General features: G+C 39.0%; 2 protein-coding genes across 4 annotated transcripts; both read right to left on the reverse strand.

Moving 5' to 3' along the window:
• Positions 1-866: 866 nt before the first annotated feature.
• Positions 867-3,135, reverse strand: CRR4 (Pentatricopeptide repeat (PPR) superfamily protein). The gene has a single exon (XM_077386873.1). It carries the CDS (start codon positions 3,016-3,018, stop codon positions 1,159-1,161), a length of 1,860 nt encoding a protein of 619 aa, XP_077242988.1. The 5' UTR covers positions 3,019-3,135; the 3' UTR covers positions 867-1,158.
• Positions 3,136-10,922: 7,787 nt separating this feature from the next.
• Positions 10,923-14,822, reverse strand: LOC143885060 (glycine-rich protein). Of its 3 annotated transcripts, none has more exons than XM_077389019.1 (7): positions 14,680-14,822; positions 12,659-13,083; positions 12,228-12,391; positions 12,068-12,148; positions 11,739-11,814; positions 11,551-11,643; positions 10,923-11,406 (listed from the first exon to the last, which is right to left on the reverse strand). In XM_077389019.1, exons 2-7 carry the CDS (start codon positions 13,071-13,073, stop codon positions 11,312-11,314), a joined length of 924 nt encoding a protein of 307 aa, XP_077245134.1. In that variant the 5' UTR covers positions 13,074-13,083; positions 14,680-14,822; the 3' UTR covers positions 10,923-11,311. The 3 variants fall into 3 exon arrangements, with proteins under 3 accessions (XP_077245134.1, XP_077245130.1, XP_077245133.1); XM_077389015.1 differs by having other exon boundaries at positions 10,923-11,409; XM_077389018.1 differs by having other exon boundaries at positions 10,923-11,409; positions 12,659-13,132; positions 14,680-14,790.
• Between the last annotated feature and the right edge of the window lie 1,011 nt (positions 14,823-15,833).

Raw genomic sequence — 15,833 nt, forward strand, 5'->3', positions numbered from 1 at the left:
AATTTTGGGGGAATCTTGTAGATATGTTTCGATCCAAGGGGTTTCTAGTAGTCTTCCAAAAAAAAAACCACTTAACAAAAACACAAAAAAATGGCATTAATGCGGGGCAGGGCGGGTCCAACTCCATCCCCTTCCCTGCTCAAATCGGGGAATCCCCTCCCCAAGTGGGGCGGGGCGGGGCGGATCCCCACTTTCCCGGGTGAAATTGCTAGCCCTAGATAAAATCCTCTCCCCTCCCTCCCCCCACCATCATTAACGTTATTGGTTAAGTTTCAAACGCAGGAAAAAAAAATCGATTGGATTTTTGTAGAAAAAGGGAGGTGACATCAGCATTACCTTGAAAGTTTCCCATGTAATTTTCTAAGGGATGGTGCTCTCTCAGGATTAATATAGGGAAATGATTTCAGTACTACCATGGTATTTAAAGGGTTGTGAGAAGAATATTACGGTTTTCAAAAATCTCTTCAAGGCCTTTAAATACTAAACGACAACGTATTTTTATCAAACCATGTTAGCCCTGAAATCATTTCCGTTAATATAAATATTCATTTGTCATCCGAGCGGGGCTGCTTGTCTAAGCGGTATGAACAAAACATGATTGGGGTACTTTAGGAAGTTCCTAAAATCCCAAACAATTGTTAGGAGGACAAAAATACCCTTATCACGGCCAAATAGGAACGGTTTTGCAGGAAGTTCCTGCAAAACGTTTTGCAGCCAAGTTTTGTTCAAGCAGTAGGATATAATTTCTCTTGTAATCCATGTTATAAGAATATTGGATAATTTTGTTTGCTAATGATTTGTAGAGCATTAGCCCACTTTGCTTTCCCAAGTAATCCAAAGGGGCGGATATATCACTTCCCAAATAAAATTGTATCTTTTTTTTCTTTTTAAAGCAATGGGCCTCGGGAAGCCAATTCAGCCCATTTAATGGCATTCTAGGAACCCCCTTTCACTCATAACTCGCCACAAAAAAATGCTCACTAATCATTTCTCTTGAAAACAAGACTCTTGCAAAAAAAGGCAATATGGGCTTGGGCTCATTGCATAGTAGGGTCAGCAGACCCAAACTATTCATTATGGTGGGCCTATTGGGAGTGGCCCATCATACAATATTCACATTTGTGAAAGATCATAGCCATATGATGATGACTCTTGATTTCACAATTTGAAAGCACACATCTTGTCCAACATGAAATAGATCTCCTTGGCTTCAGGATGGGGTTTGTCTCCCACAACAAACTCATGAACAACGCCATTGAGTTCGATCCAACTACAACCAGGAATTTTCCTTACCTCCCTCTCTTTCATCATCATCCTAACCTTCCTAACATCACCCCACAGCCCAACACCTGCATAGAGATTAGATAGAAGCACATACGAACTTGAATCAAAAGAACCCAACTCAATTAGATGCTTAGCTGCCTGTTGGCCAATGTCAAAGTTCAAATGATTCTTACAAGCACTGAGCAGAGCTCTCCAAACCACATCATTTGCCTCAATGGGCATCTCCTCTATCACTTTCCTTGCCTCTTCCAAGTACCCTGCTCGACCGAGTATGTCGACCATGCATCCATAGTGTTGGACCTTGGGCTTCACATTGTACACTCTCTCCATAAGCTCAAAACACAACAAGCCTTCCTTCACCAAGCCAGAATGGCTGCAAGCATTTAGAATTCCAATAAATGTGATATCATCAGGCTTGAAGGAAAGCATTCCCATCTCGAAAAATAGACCAAGAGCTAATTCACCCAATCCATGAATAGCTAGCCCAACAATTATAGCATTCCAATGATCGACGCTTCTCCGTTTCAAATTCTTAAATACCCACATTGCACTCTTTATGCTCCCACATTTTGAGTACATGTCTATGAGTGCAACACCTAGGTTTCCATCTAAAGGCAGTTTGTTCCTCTCTATATAACCATGTATCAATAATCCTTCATTGATGCGTCCCACTTCAGCGGCCGCAGAAAGAGCAGTCACAAGAGTGGCATGATCAGGTGCTAAATTGCCCTCACTTTGCATCTTGTGAAACAGTTTCAAGGCTTCTAGGCAATGTCCATTTTCAACATACCCAGCCATCATAACATTCCAAATGATGACATCCCTTTCATTCATGTTATCAAACAAACGCCTAGCAATATTCACCCTTCCAATTTTCGCATACCCTTTGATCAAATTAGCCCAAGTGACCACATCCCTTACCGTCATCCTGTCGAACAAATACAAAGCAGCTTCCAATTTACCATGCTTCACATACCCATCAATCATCGAATTCCATGAAACCAAATCTCGTTCGACCATTTGATCGAACATAGCCCGAGCAATCTCTAACCCCTCCACCGATTGAACGTACCCACTAATCATCGAATTCCAAGTAATCAAATTCTTATCCTTAGAGTTCATCAGACCAAAAAGCTCATGCGCGGCATTAATATTCCCATTCTTAACATAGCCATCAATAATTGAGTTCCAAGAAACAGAATCTCTTTCAGGCATTCTATCAAACACCCGACGAGCAAGCTCAACAAACCCACATCGGCAATAGAAACAAATCAAAGAATTCTGCAAAAAAACATCGTAACGTAATTCACTCTTTCCAATGAGACAGTGAATCTGCAATCCATCCTTATAAGAGGAGAGTCTAGAACAGGCTTTTAGAACTAAAGAGAACGAGAATTTATCTGGGCACACGCTATTAATGAGCATGAGGGAGAATAGAGAGATAGCATGTTTTGGGTTGTGGCCATGAGAAAAGGATTTGATGATTGAATTCCAGAGGAAAAGATCGAATTTGTAATGGAATTGGGAGAAAAAGTAGTGGGCGAATTGGATTTGAGAGGAAGAAGAGAAGGTGATGATAATTTGTTTTCTTATAGATTTGTTTTTGATGAGTCCGTTTGTTATGATTCGGGCATGGATTTGGTTCAGGTCTTTTTGGGTTTTGCATTTGTCTAGAAGGAGTAGAGTTGGAAGGGTCGAATTCCATGGCTGATTTGCATGAGCATACGTGAGCATAGCAGCCTTAGTTTTTTCGTTTCACTGTGAGTCTCTGAGGTCTAAGATAGTACCACAGTACAAAGTTTGGCTTGGGTGGCTAGGCAGATGTTCGAAAAATTTAGTAAATATTGAGAAATCCTAATCGTTATTATATGTAGTGGTTTTGATTGAATTTGTTAGAATTGCAAAATAGGTCAAGATTTAGGACCATGATTTATCTAAGGTGGGCCCAATAGCTTAGCTGTTGTGAATACAACAAACAAAAATGGGTGTTGGGATGGAGAAGACGTAGCATCATACAAGATTTTAAGTTTCGGTTTCGCCTATAATTTCGGGATTCAGTGAAACCGAAATTTCAGCCGAAATGGAGAAATTTCGGTCGATATTCAATGGAAGTAATCGAAACTATGGATTTTTTCTCGGAATTTTGGCCCAAATTACTGAATTTTCCATTAAGGAATAAAATAATAACATTGTATTTAAGGGTGTCAATTTTGGCTCGGGCTCGGAAGCTCGCTCGACCTCGGCTCGAAAAAAGCTCTGCTCGAATCCTTAACGAGCCGAGCCGAGCCGGCTCGTTAAGCTTAACGAGCCGAGCCCGAGTTAGGCCAGGCTCGGCTCGTTAAGAATTTAATATATTTAAATATATATATTATATATTAATATATACACTAAAAGGGTTGTCTAGGGAGTGAAAGGGGGAGGCAAAATATGTCACTTCTTTTTTGGAACCCCATTTGTTACTTGGACCACCCCCTAGCGTAAAAAGAGTAGTAAAAAAACACTAGATAGGGCTGTCCAGGGAAGATGAGGGGTGTAAAATTAATATAATTCGAGCTCGATAAGGCTCGCGAGCCTAGCCGAGCCCGAGCCTAGCTTTTGAGCTTACGAGACGAGCCGAGCCTGGCCAAGCTCAGCTCGGCTCGGCTCGTTTACACCCCTAATTGTATTGAAATTTCGACCAAAATTTGGTACGTTTCGGGAATTTCTGTTTCGGAACTTTTCGGTTTCGGTGATGATCGAAATCCGAACCTTGGTATTATGGGAGTTAGGGGTGCAACTCCGGTCGATTTTTGGGAATTCGGGTTGAGCTTTTACCTTGAAATCAGGTCGGGTTTGGGTTGATTCAAATTCATTTTTTACCAAAAGCTAAACCCGACCCGACCCAAGTTGCACCCCTGATGAGAGTGTCTCAGATTATATTCTTGTAAAATATATAAAACTAGTTGCAGTCCCGTGCGATGCACGTGGCGATTTTGTTGAGATATAGAGAAAGAAAAGTGTCGTTTGGGTTCTGACTCTTGCTTAGAAATATGAAATGTGTTTGAGACGGAAACAGAGAAAAATAAGATGGGTCGTCTAACCAAAATCAGTCAAAGATAAATTATCAACAATATAAATATCGATAATTTATTGATTAAGGCATTATGAAACATGCCATGTAATTTGGAAAGAGTAACTTTTGGAATTCCTTGCGGTATTATCCTTAAAAGAAGAGGTTTTTTAAATAAGGGAATGAAAGCATTTTTAAACCGGCGATGTGGCCCGACATTGATTTGTAATTGAAGGAATCAACCCCAAAAAAGGGGTTGGCTAATTGTAGTTGAAGCATATTAGTGTGGAGTATATATACATTGTTTTAAATTTCGACTGAAATTCGAAATTTCGGTGGAGACCGACACCGAAATCACTATACCCGAAATGGTATTTTATTTTATCCGAAATTTCAGAGAATTTCGGTTGAAATTTCGTTTTTCCCAAAATTTCACCCAAAAAACTGTTTTTAATTAATTTAATATTTTACTGAAATTTCAACCGAAATTACCAAAATTTCGGTAATTTCGGCCGAAATTTGGTATGAATTAAAATAGTGTTTTTATTGTTTCGCCGGATTTCGGCTGAAATTTCAAAATTTCGGTGGGGTCTGAAACCGGTACCAAAACCGAAATCTAATACTATGTATATATATAAATATTTTAATAACACAACTCTAACAGCTTAAGCTTTTGGATCAATTAGTTGTTTCCCAAGGTATGGGAGCTTTTGGATCAATTAGTTGTTTCCCAAGGTATGGGAGCTATTTGCCTGGGTTCTAAACCCAACAACTCCTTGATATTAGGGTCATGTTTGGTTACCATGAATCCCCCCTCCCTCCTGGAATATTAGCTTTTCGAATGGTGAGGAACAGTGGGTGGAGGGGGATGTATAAGAGAGGTAATGACTGAGGTGAGGGCAAGAAGCGCCTACAAAACAAGGAAACAAAAATCTCCCCTAAAACACTGATTGATTTTTTCCTATTTTTAAGCCACTTCTCACCTTCAACTCATTGCTGCCCTCTCAAGTCTCTCCTTCTCTCTTACCACTTGAAGACACTAATTTATCATGAAAAAAAGAAAAAATTATGGGTGCCAGATATGGCCTAATAATCCGCATGCAAGGCCAACCCAAAAGAGAAGTGATATGTGCCACATGTATAACGGACCCAAAAAAAGAAAAAGCAAGGCCACACGTTTGAAGTAATTAGTGAAATCTGGATTGTTTCAATTGATGAGATTCGTAAGGGGGTGTCAGTAGACCCTTACAGTCTGATGGATCTAAAGTCTGAACTTAACTGGACATAACTTGGAGACAACGTCTGGATTCGCAGAATTCCCAAATCAGACCCTGACATAGCCACATAATAATTCCTAGTGATGACGCCCAAAATCTGTCTGCGCGAACTAGCTTGGCAGAACCTGGAATCCTTCGCTCATAGAAAAAGTGTTAATAGGCCCGAAGTTGTGGCTCCGGACGGCCACTTCGACACTCAAGTCAGAAATAGGCTCACAGACAATGGACGATGAATGGAGGAAAGCCAAATCAAGTTACCAGACCAAAAGGGGAGAAGGAAAAGTGACTGAATGCCCTCGCTTGAGTGTGTAGACCCCTTTTTGTAGGGAGGTTGTAGACACCCCATTTTGATCGAACCCTAATAGCTTTGATTGAATGAAAATCCTATCAAATAGGTGACCTAGAGTCACAAATTTGTCCCTAGAGTAGTTTATGATCCCAATTATGTCCCCATAAAATTTCGTCAAAATCAGCCAAGAATTGCCTAATAAGACAAGCTGAGTTAGATATTACAAAAGGGGAGTGAAATATCCTGTAAGCTAGCCAGTTTTTACATTAGAGCAGAAAGATGGGTGGATTATCCCTGTAATGTCGCCCATGAAAAGTTGTACTTGAAATTACCCATTTTTTTAAGTTAAAACACAAAATATACATTAATAGGGGGTTGTTTAAGGTAACTTAAGGGGCGAAAAGTTTCTTTTAGTTAATTTTTCATTAAACTTTTTCCAAATGGCTACCATTTTGCAACCAAAACCAAAGCAAAATTTTTGAAAAAGGGTTGTCCTATAAACCAATGGGGGGAAAATTAATGGAAATCTCTATAAATAGAGCATTTGGGCTCTCATTTGTTAGGGTTTTAATATCTTTTAAGAGAGAGAAAAAGAGAATTCTAAAGAGAGGGAGAGAGCTTTTGAGAGAGAATTCTAGAGAGAGAAAGAGGGCTTTCTAGAGAGAGAAAGTGAGGAAAAGAGAGAGCAAGAAGAAGAAAAAGAGCTGGCAAGGGAGAAAATCAAAGAAGAAGCTCAAGGTTGATGGAATTCACATCAAAAGATGGAATTTTTTGGTTTTGCATCAAAGGTTAGTAGATTTTGAGTTTTCTTTGAACATCTAGCATAAAATGACAAATCTAAGTAAAAAATACCTAAAAATGGTTAGATCTAGCAACGTAGGGCTAAAATCTACCAAAATATGTTTAAAAACATGTCTCATATAAAGATCTACTGACAGAGATGGCCGCTTGCCGCTTGACCAGAGATGGTCGTTTTCCGGCCACTTCCTACCAAATCGAACCGGAGTTGTTAACCCGGAAAGTTTTCCTCAATGAATTTCCTAGAACTTTTGTGTTGAACACTTTTCCTAAAAATTTGTTTTGGTTTCCCTTTTTTGCAAAACAAAATTGAAAATTTTCAAGACAAACTGCATAAATGAAATCTGAAATCAGCCCAAATGTAGCCATTTTTTGGACACTTCCCCTGAGAATCGGCCAAAGTGTATAATTAATCAAATGTTTCCTGATATGTCCCTTACAACTTTGATGTGTATCACTTTTGCTAGTTTTTCCAATTGGATAGTGTAATTTTCAATACAAATTTTCAGCTTCCATGTAGAATGCAAATGCATGCTTTTTATGCTTGATTCATGCTTAGCCTAGTTGGCGATTAAGGCGTTAGACCAAGCCCATCATTTTAGGGGACTTAGTAAGTCCTGATAGCATTTCTCCCTCTCATTTAGTAGACTAACTCAGTCATTTAGACACTTTCAGATTATAGAACCTTTCTTCATTGCAAGGGCAATGAAAGAGTCATCTAAAGCCCCTCTTTTATGCTCTGTATGGTTGCTAGGTTTTTTTTGGTCCCGGGAGTTATGTGGGAGAAAAAAATACCCTGGGAGATAGGTGGGAAAAAAAAGAGTCCTGGAAGTATCCTGGTAAAATATAAATCCCATGTTTGGTTATGTGGGAGAAAAAAATACCCTGGGAGATATGGTGGGAAAAAAAAAACCTTTGTTTGGTTGCTTGATAGGTTGTGTAGAAAAAAATTCTTCTCAAGCTTATTTTTGGTTCCTGAGTTTATTTTTGTTCCTGGGGTTATCTTGGGATGGGATGAAAAGGCAATCATTACAAAAGTGGGATTAAAAAATTCACCCCACAAGTAATCATTACAAGAGTGGGATTAAAATAAACCTAGTGCTAAAAGGCAACCAAACATGGGATGGGACCAAAATTTAACTTACTCTCCCACAAAACTCCCAGGAACGAAAAAAACCCGGCAACCAAACAGAGCATTAGGAGACATGCTTTGTCTTTATAGCAAGTCATCCTTTAGGAGACAAGCTATGTCTTGGTAGAAAAGCCAATCCTTAGGGGACTTGCTCAGTCCAAGTAGCACTCATTCTCTTTTCTTTAGTAGACTTGTTTAGTCTTTTAGACACCCTCAAGCCGTTAGTTTCTATTCATTGCAAGGGCAATGAAAGAGTCGTCTAGAGTCCCTTTAGGAGACCATTGTAGTCTCATTAGAAAGTTATACTAGGAGACTACTTGAGTCTCAAACGTAGTTGCACCCCCTAATAGTTGGAGACCAACTTGGTCTGTTAGTTGCTTTAACCCATTTTATCATTGCAAAGGCAATGATAGGGATACTTGGAGCCCACCTCTGTGTCTAGGAGACTTGCCTAGTCTCACTAGCACTCTTATTTTTCTTGCTTCTGTTTAGGAGTCATACTTTGACTTATTTGCACCCCCTCATAGAGTGTTAGTCATACTTTGATTTATGTGCCCCCACTTTGGTAGTGTTATTAGAGGGTCTTTGACTTATTTGCCTCATTTTTTGTAGCGTTATTTGCAAGTCTTTGACTTATTTTTCTCCATATTTTGGTAGCGTTTTTAGAAAGTCTTTTACTTATTTGCCCCTTCTTTAGAGTGTCTTTGGCATACTTGAAACCCCTCTTTAGTATTACTTGTTTAGAAGTTTATCCTTAGAGATTAGTTGAGTCTTGTTAGAGTTTGACCTATTTGGGGTTCTATCTTTTTTTCATTTTGAGACTTTAGTTTACCTGTTTGTGTTTTGTCTTTGACACTAGTTTACTTGTTTGAGGCTTGTTTTATCTTTTGAGCTGCTAGTTTATGTGTTTAGGGTTTCCTTTTAGCCCTAAGGGCTTTGCCCTAGGGTGTTGCTCTGTGTGTTCCCTTTGGTCTTTAACCAAAAGGGTGAAAACATTTAAAAAAATCAAAAAAATATTGGAACATTTTAAAATTCAAAAACATTTGAAATTTAAAACTAAAAAACATTTGAACATTTTAAAATCCAAAAACATCGCAAATTTAAAACACCAAAAACATTGAAACATTTAAAAAATTGAAAAGTTTTTAAAAGTAGTTAGGAATGTTTGTTTTCGAACTATGTTGGCTTGATCCTCTTTCACAAAGTACGTAGGCGGCTTGTGATATTTTCCCCAAGTCCAGCCGAACTTTGTAAACCTTTTAAAAGAAACCAATTGAGTCTTAAAAACATAAAAATCTTTCAAGTTTTTTTAAATACGTGTTTTCGAAAAGATCTTCCTCTAGAATTAGGAGTTTGTCCTAGATAAAGTGTTTTGGATGTTTTGTATTTGTGTTAGAGTTAGGAGTCAGTCATAGCTAGGAGTTTGTTACGCCTCTGTCCGGTCAGTTGGTGATACTCTTTGCCGACTGATGACTAGAATAGGGTGCGTTAGATAGCCTATTATTTTTCTTAGGACACATAGGTTATAGAGGCCACCTGCATTAGTTTAGGGGTAACTTGCATCTAGTTATGACATATAGGGTGTCCTAAAATCTACCATTCACTTGAATTTTAATAATCGCAAAAGAAGCTTTAAAAATTAGTCAGGTCTTTTAGGTCGAGTCTAGTTTAGTGGTCTAGATGTCTTAGGCATTATAGTTTTAAATAAGCGCGTAAGAACTACGTTGCCTTGATTCTCATGGAGGCAGGGATACGTAGGCGACTTTGGATGAATACCAGATCATCCAAAAAATCGGGTAATACATTTAGAGTTTAGGGTCTGTTGTTAGTATTATAGGAGTTGCCGGATCGGGGTCCACATTGCCAAACTGATTGTTGGACTCAAATTTAAACATAATTTTCGGTCCAATAATTGATTTGGCACTCACAATCGGTTGGCATAATCTTAAACAAACAGGGCCTAAATGTAATTTTGAGTCCAATAATCGGTTTGGCACTCACAATCAGTTGTCATATTATGACAATTGATTGTAATCGTAAGATTATGACAACTGATTAGTGAGTGACAAACAAATTATTGGAGTCCAACAAAAAAAAATTTGACTCAAAACCGGTCCCCAAAATCTAAGACAAACATGACCTTAATTTTGAGTCGATTAATCAGTTTTGGACTCAAAACCGGTTCTCAAACACGACCTAAGGAGTTGTAATTTGGCTCTTTGGGTGTGAAGGTCGTAAAAATTTGGTTCAGCTCTAAGGATAATTTCCGAGTGAAAAGCTACTTGAATCAGTCGACACACTTTAGGTATGCCAATTTTTGGGGGGGAAACCCCCGACTCGAATCCAGCAAGCCCAAGAGCTTTGCTTGGGTTTATTTGGTTAAGGGTTTAACCAGGTCAACCAGTCTAATGATGGCTGCCAGAAGGCTCATCTTCAGGGATAAGGTAGTTATTAATGTAAGATGGATTGGGTCAGTATGAGTGTTGTTGTTGTTTAGTGAGAATGAAGGAATGGAATTAAGAAGTGACGGTTGAAGATACCTGTACCTAGCGCTACCAACTATCCAAAATCAATTGGTGATTATCTTTATTGGGTAGTAACATCACGGTCCAGAGGGCACGCAGGCCTCAGACCACAGGGTCAACCTCCAATCTGGGTCTATTGCCCAATCCCGAGGGCATTTGCTCATACACAAGCCTAGGAGCACGCGGCCAAACTTTGATCTGGGTCCAAGTGCCCAAGCCCAAGGGTCACACAAGCCTAGGACCCCGTGACCAAACCCTGATCTAGTGCCCAAGCCAACAATACCTGATTTGGATAGTCATTAGGAGCCCTCAAGGATTGCAAATGGCTGTCACCTACTCGGAGCCACATCTGTCACCTGCTTGGCCGCACAGGGCACTAGATTTTTGGGTCTTCTAGTTGCGGAGGTATAGGATGAGAGAACAATCAGGAAAGAAAGTCCTTTTTTCACATGAATAAACATTTTCTTGTGTTACTGTGTTAAACCATCAGCTGATAGCGATTTACTTTCAACTACTATGTTAAAAAAAAGGGCAAAATTGGGATGAAAAATTATACAGGAGCAGATCATATGATAATATTAACATTCATTTGATCATATAATAATATTAACATTCATTACAGTAACAAAAGATTTGATCCATTATCATGTGCTTCAGGTTGACATTTTTTCCATACTTTCAGAGTAAATCAACTTATGGCTGCATTCCAACTAATAATGGATCCACTTAACCAGAGCCCTGCTCAAATTTACGTATCGCAATATGCCTAAGTGATACAATATCTAAGCAAATGGTTCATGCTATTGCAGTCTCCAGGACAACAGAGCAAAGAAAAATGCTAAAATAGAAGTGCAAAGGGTAAGGAAACATCGGCTGAACATCGTATGTGGTCCCTAACTAAAGCTGAGTACCGTAAGTTTTATATTCATAGCCATATATTCTCATTGATAATTCTCCTTATACTCTCCCATTCAAAGGACTGCGTTTGGACTTCATCCCCTCCTGCCTCTCCGTTGAAGGAAGCGCCCGTCTGTTCTGGCCGCTGCTGCTACCTCCTATATCATTCACAGGCAAAAACAACAGACATCAATCCTTACATAGACATAAATTCTATTGGTTCAGAAAATTAAGAGAAATTTGATTGCTTACTAATTACTATCACAACACCACCCATTTGAGCTCTGAATAAAACTTACCCCCATTGCCAGGCATGTCAAATCCCTGGTTCCAGTCAGGAAGGTATTTTCTTGCATTCCCTTTCCAAGCTTCTTCAAAAACAGGAAGCTCATCTGAAACCCCATTATTGTATTAGTTCTGTTGATAATTCACAAAGAAAAACCTAAACAAGCCATAGGTTACACAGTTAATGGCAAGACAAGATTACCTTCATTCAGGTTGTTCAACATCTGCATAGTATCCACCTTCCCATCTGAGTTAAGCTTCCTAGTAACTGAGTGGCCCTGCATTTTTCCGTAGAACTATCACTTCCACAACTAAAATGATCACAACAGCCTCATTACCGAAATAAACCCAACTGGTGCAGTGACTTTAAACAAGTGCAGAGTGCATTATTGGGCATTAAATCCACTAAGACCACATAAAGGCCTTCATCTAGTTCTTATTTTAATCTCATAGCCTTCACATCCCTCTTCACTAACAAACTTAACCACGGAAAAGGAAAATGACAAAACAAAAGAAGGCTAAGTTATATACCTTATCACGAATTCCTCTAGAGAGCCTGTGAGTAGCTTTCCCAGTAGTTGTATCAGCCTCTTTGCTCTCTTCAACAGATATCTATTTCAAAAGGGATAAGATCAACATAAGAAACCAAAGAAACTGTTACAGATCAACCTTCCATTAACAATTTACTTACTCCGTCACCACCCGTCCTTCTAGTTGTAGATGAAGTGTAATATGCTCCATTGGCACCACCATATGTCACTGTGGAGCTCTGAAAGCTGAAAGTTCGATTCTGTGGCTGAGCTCTATCTGCCCTGCTATAATCACCCCTATATTGCATTTGCTTGCTCTTCCTCTCTGCAAAACACAATTTGCATATTATCATTTTGTAGTTGTAAAGCATGCTCCAAAATATCATCTCCAGATGAAGATACAATAACAAACGCCTATCCCTAAGGCACTGTTTGGATTGCAGGAATTTTCTGGAAATGTTCGGAAAGGAAAATTCTAACCTATCTGTCTAAATTAAATATAGTCATATCTTTTCCCTCTAAATTGTGAAAAGAAATTTTTTCCCAGCATAGTGTAATTGTAAATGCCTGAACCTGATAAAAGACATTTTACCTTCAGCTACTTCATCTGGGTCCTGAACAAATGGTTCTTTGCTTGGCCTAGAATGCTTCCGAGGGTTATCATTTTTCTCCTTTTCCGCTTCATCTTCTTCGTCATCGGATGATAGCTCTTGGATTACTGGTCCATTAGATTTGTTGGGCTGAGAAACTTGATTGTCAAGGAATCCAACATTTGGTGAATCAACAAAAAAGCTCCCTTCAGAACCAAACATGCTGGGGCCAAGCATGCTAGGACCGAACATGCTTCCAACGGGACGAGTGAAGAAAGGGTCATCGAATGGGTCCCTTCCTCCAAAGAAATTAGACATTAGGCTTCTGTGGCCCCCAATGCCCCCAAAGCTCCCAAAAGCACCAAATGGGTCGCCGAAATTAAAGAAATCATCTCTACCACCTCTTCCCCTCTGCATTTTCTCGATCCTAACTCCAGAAAATGAACGGTAATGTAAAATCAGGAGCTGTTTAAAGACTGCCAGTAACAATATGGAAAAACTCAATTCAGACCAAACAGAGACTTCCAGAAGGAACATCCATCCCAGTCTATTCTCAAACAATAAGAGAAGAAACAAGATTTTTCTTTCTAAATTGCAGGTTCTCTTATGAAATCAAGCCACGCTATTAGAAGAAGTGAAGAATTAAGAAAAAACATGAAAAAGGATCACTCAAAGCCCACAACACCAATTTACTTTTTGCGTAGGTAAGCTGGGATTGAACCTCCGACTTCAAGGTCAAAGAACAATGCCTTTGGCCAATTGAGCCAGAGGGTCAACCCCAAAGTTCATATTCACAAAGCTCCTGACGAGGAATGAACTCACGACTTTTCCCAAGTGAATGCACTACCATATAAGGTGGAATTAATAAATTAGTATAGATATTTGTAGTTTGTGGAGTTCTTTCTCTAGTTGTTTGGTATAACTAGGAGTCTCAAGTAAGGGTTAAGGCATCTAGATTAACTTGGGTAGGAGGTTTAGAGGAAGTGGCAAGTGAGTTTTCTATTATGTATAAATACCATGTAAGTAGCATTTTTCAAAGGAACGAAGAAATTTAACCTAGAAGTTGTGTTTTTTGCACACAAATACAGTGAAAGGCCAATCCCGAGGAAACAGGATCATCGAATCTGAGAGAGGGCGGGAATACAGGAAAGGGTCTCAATGAAGAAAGACAAGTAGCACATCCCTTCATTAAATGGATATGAATCCCCTCATTTATAAATTGGAGGGAGACCTTCTTTGAATAAAAGCGATAGCGACTTGACAGCTTACTATTCAAGGTTCCCTCGATATATCTGTATCTATGCGTCAAGAAAGATATTTGTATCTAGAAGAAAAGAGGGGAATAGTTTCAAAAAAAAATTGCAAGGTAAGAACCGGTAAGCGTACCAAGTGAGTTTTCGTTTAGGTATAAATAACATCTAAGTAGCATTTTTCAAAGGAATGAAGAACTTTACCCTAAAAATTGTGTTTTTGCACACATAGGAGGACGGACCCTTCCCTCAAAATGTGTCATGAGGCTCATCATCCCTCTAAGAAGATCAATCACGTTGCAAACTAATTCGGGTTCGTAACATATCACAGCCTTGTGCGCACATTAGTATATTTATTAGTACTACTTTAAATCAAACAAAAACTCAAATAGGATTCCAGATCAAACAGAAACACACGAAACCCTCCTACATGACAAAAGGTTTGATCACCATTCAAAAAGAAAAAGAAAAGAAAAAGAAGAGGTTTGATTACCCCACGAAACCCTATAATTTTAGAAACCTACGTTTCATTCAAAGAAGGATCTATTTCAATCACGAATTCTCGAAAAGTAATTGCATTTCGACACAAATATAATAAGCTTTAACAACTTAAGAAAGCAAAAAGGGATCATCATCAAGAGAATTCCAAGATCAAAATCAAATCAAACAAAACAGGAGCCGAATTGAAACAAATTTCTCAACGAAACCTTCGAATTAAAGGGAAATGGAAAATAAAAAATAAAAAAGCAATCTCAGAAAGAGATTGAGCGCACCTGGAAGAGATTCGGCGAACTACTAATGCAACGGACTAAGAAACCCTAACCCTAACCCTAATCGGATGCAGCGCTTTTCCAAGTCTTTTCCCGTTACCTTGGTTGATCATAAAAAATAATAACAGATGAAATGTATTTATAGCGAGAGTCAGAGAACCTTCTAGTAAAAAGAATTTCGGTGCGACCGGCACGTGTCGGTTTCACCTTATTTCATTAGCAATTTTGCGCTTACAAATTCTCTCTCCACCGTACGGAGAGTCGGAGATTTCTTGGGGAAATGATATCTTCGTCCCCTTTCTCTTACTTGTGACAGCCTCCGCTGGCGTAAAAGAGAAGTGATAAATACACTCTAGGGGCTGTTCCATGTAAATAAATAAAATGAGCAAATATAAATCACTGCCCATTTTGTCGGTAGAAATTTCTGATGAGAATCTATTGAGCGTTCATCTACTGCCACGTGTAATTTTTTTCAAAAGATATATACCTTTCTTTTCTCTTTGCTTGATTGCTTGCTATTTTGATAAAAAAATCTAGGAAAAAGATTGTACGCTCGAGTGTACCAACCTTATGTTACGCTCGAGGGCCCAATAACATGTGGACCCACATTTTTACGATGATTCAAAGCATTCATTTGAAAGGCTCTTATATAGATGGGGTGTGTACCAAAAATCAGCTCCATAGGATCATCCTAACCCATCAATTTGTCCACAAATCTGCCCATTTTTGCCCTCCACTTAGGAGGGGTTAGGATGATTCAATGAGCTGATTTTTGGTACACACCCTATCTATGATAGGGCCTTGTAAATGAATGCTTTGGATCACCACAAAAAAATGTGGGACCCATGTGATTGGGCACTCGAGCGTACAATCATTTTCCTCTAAAAACTTATGTCCCCAAAATTTATATTTTTGTTATGGTGCTCATGTTTCCAAAATCCACAGATTTGTTACAACATCTTTTGTATTAAGCAATCTCTCTAATGCCATATATTTTCATAAAAGACATAATTTAGAGTAAACTCCACCTCACACACCCTTCAACTTGGGTGGGGCCTACCTAAAGACAACCCAACGCCAACTCAACTTGGGTGGGATCTGCCTAACGACATCCCAATGCCAAGTCACCTACCGATGCCACAAAATCATTAATGCCA

The sequence above is a fragment of the Tasmannia lanceolata genome, unplaced genomic scaffold, assembly GCF_043159265.1.
Source record: "Tasmannia lanceolata isolate RefF3 unplaced genomic scaffold, GAP_Taslan_0.1 ptg000008l, whole genome shotgun sequence".
NCBI classification, from domain to species: Eukaryota; Viridiplantae; Streptophyta; class Magnoliopsida; order Canellales; family Winteraceae; genus Tasmannia; species Tasmannia lanceolata.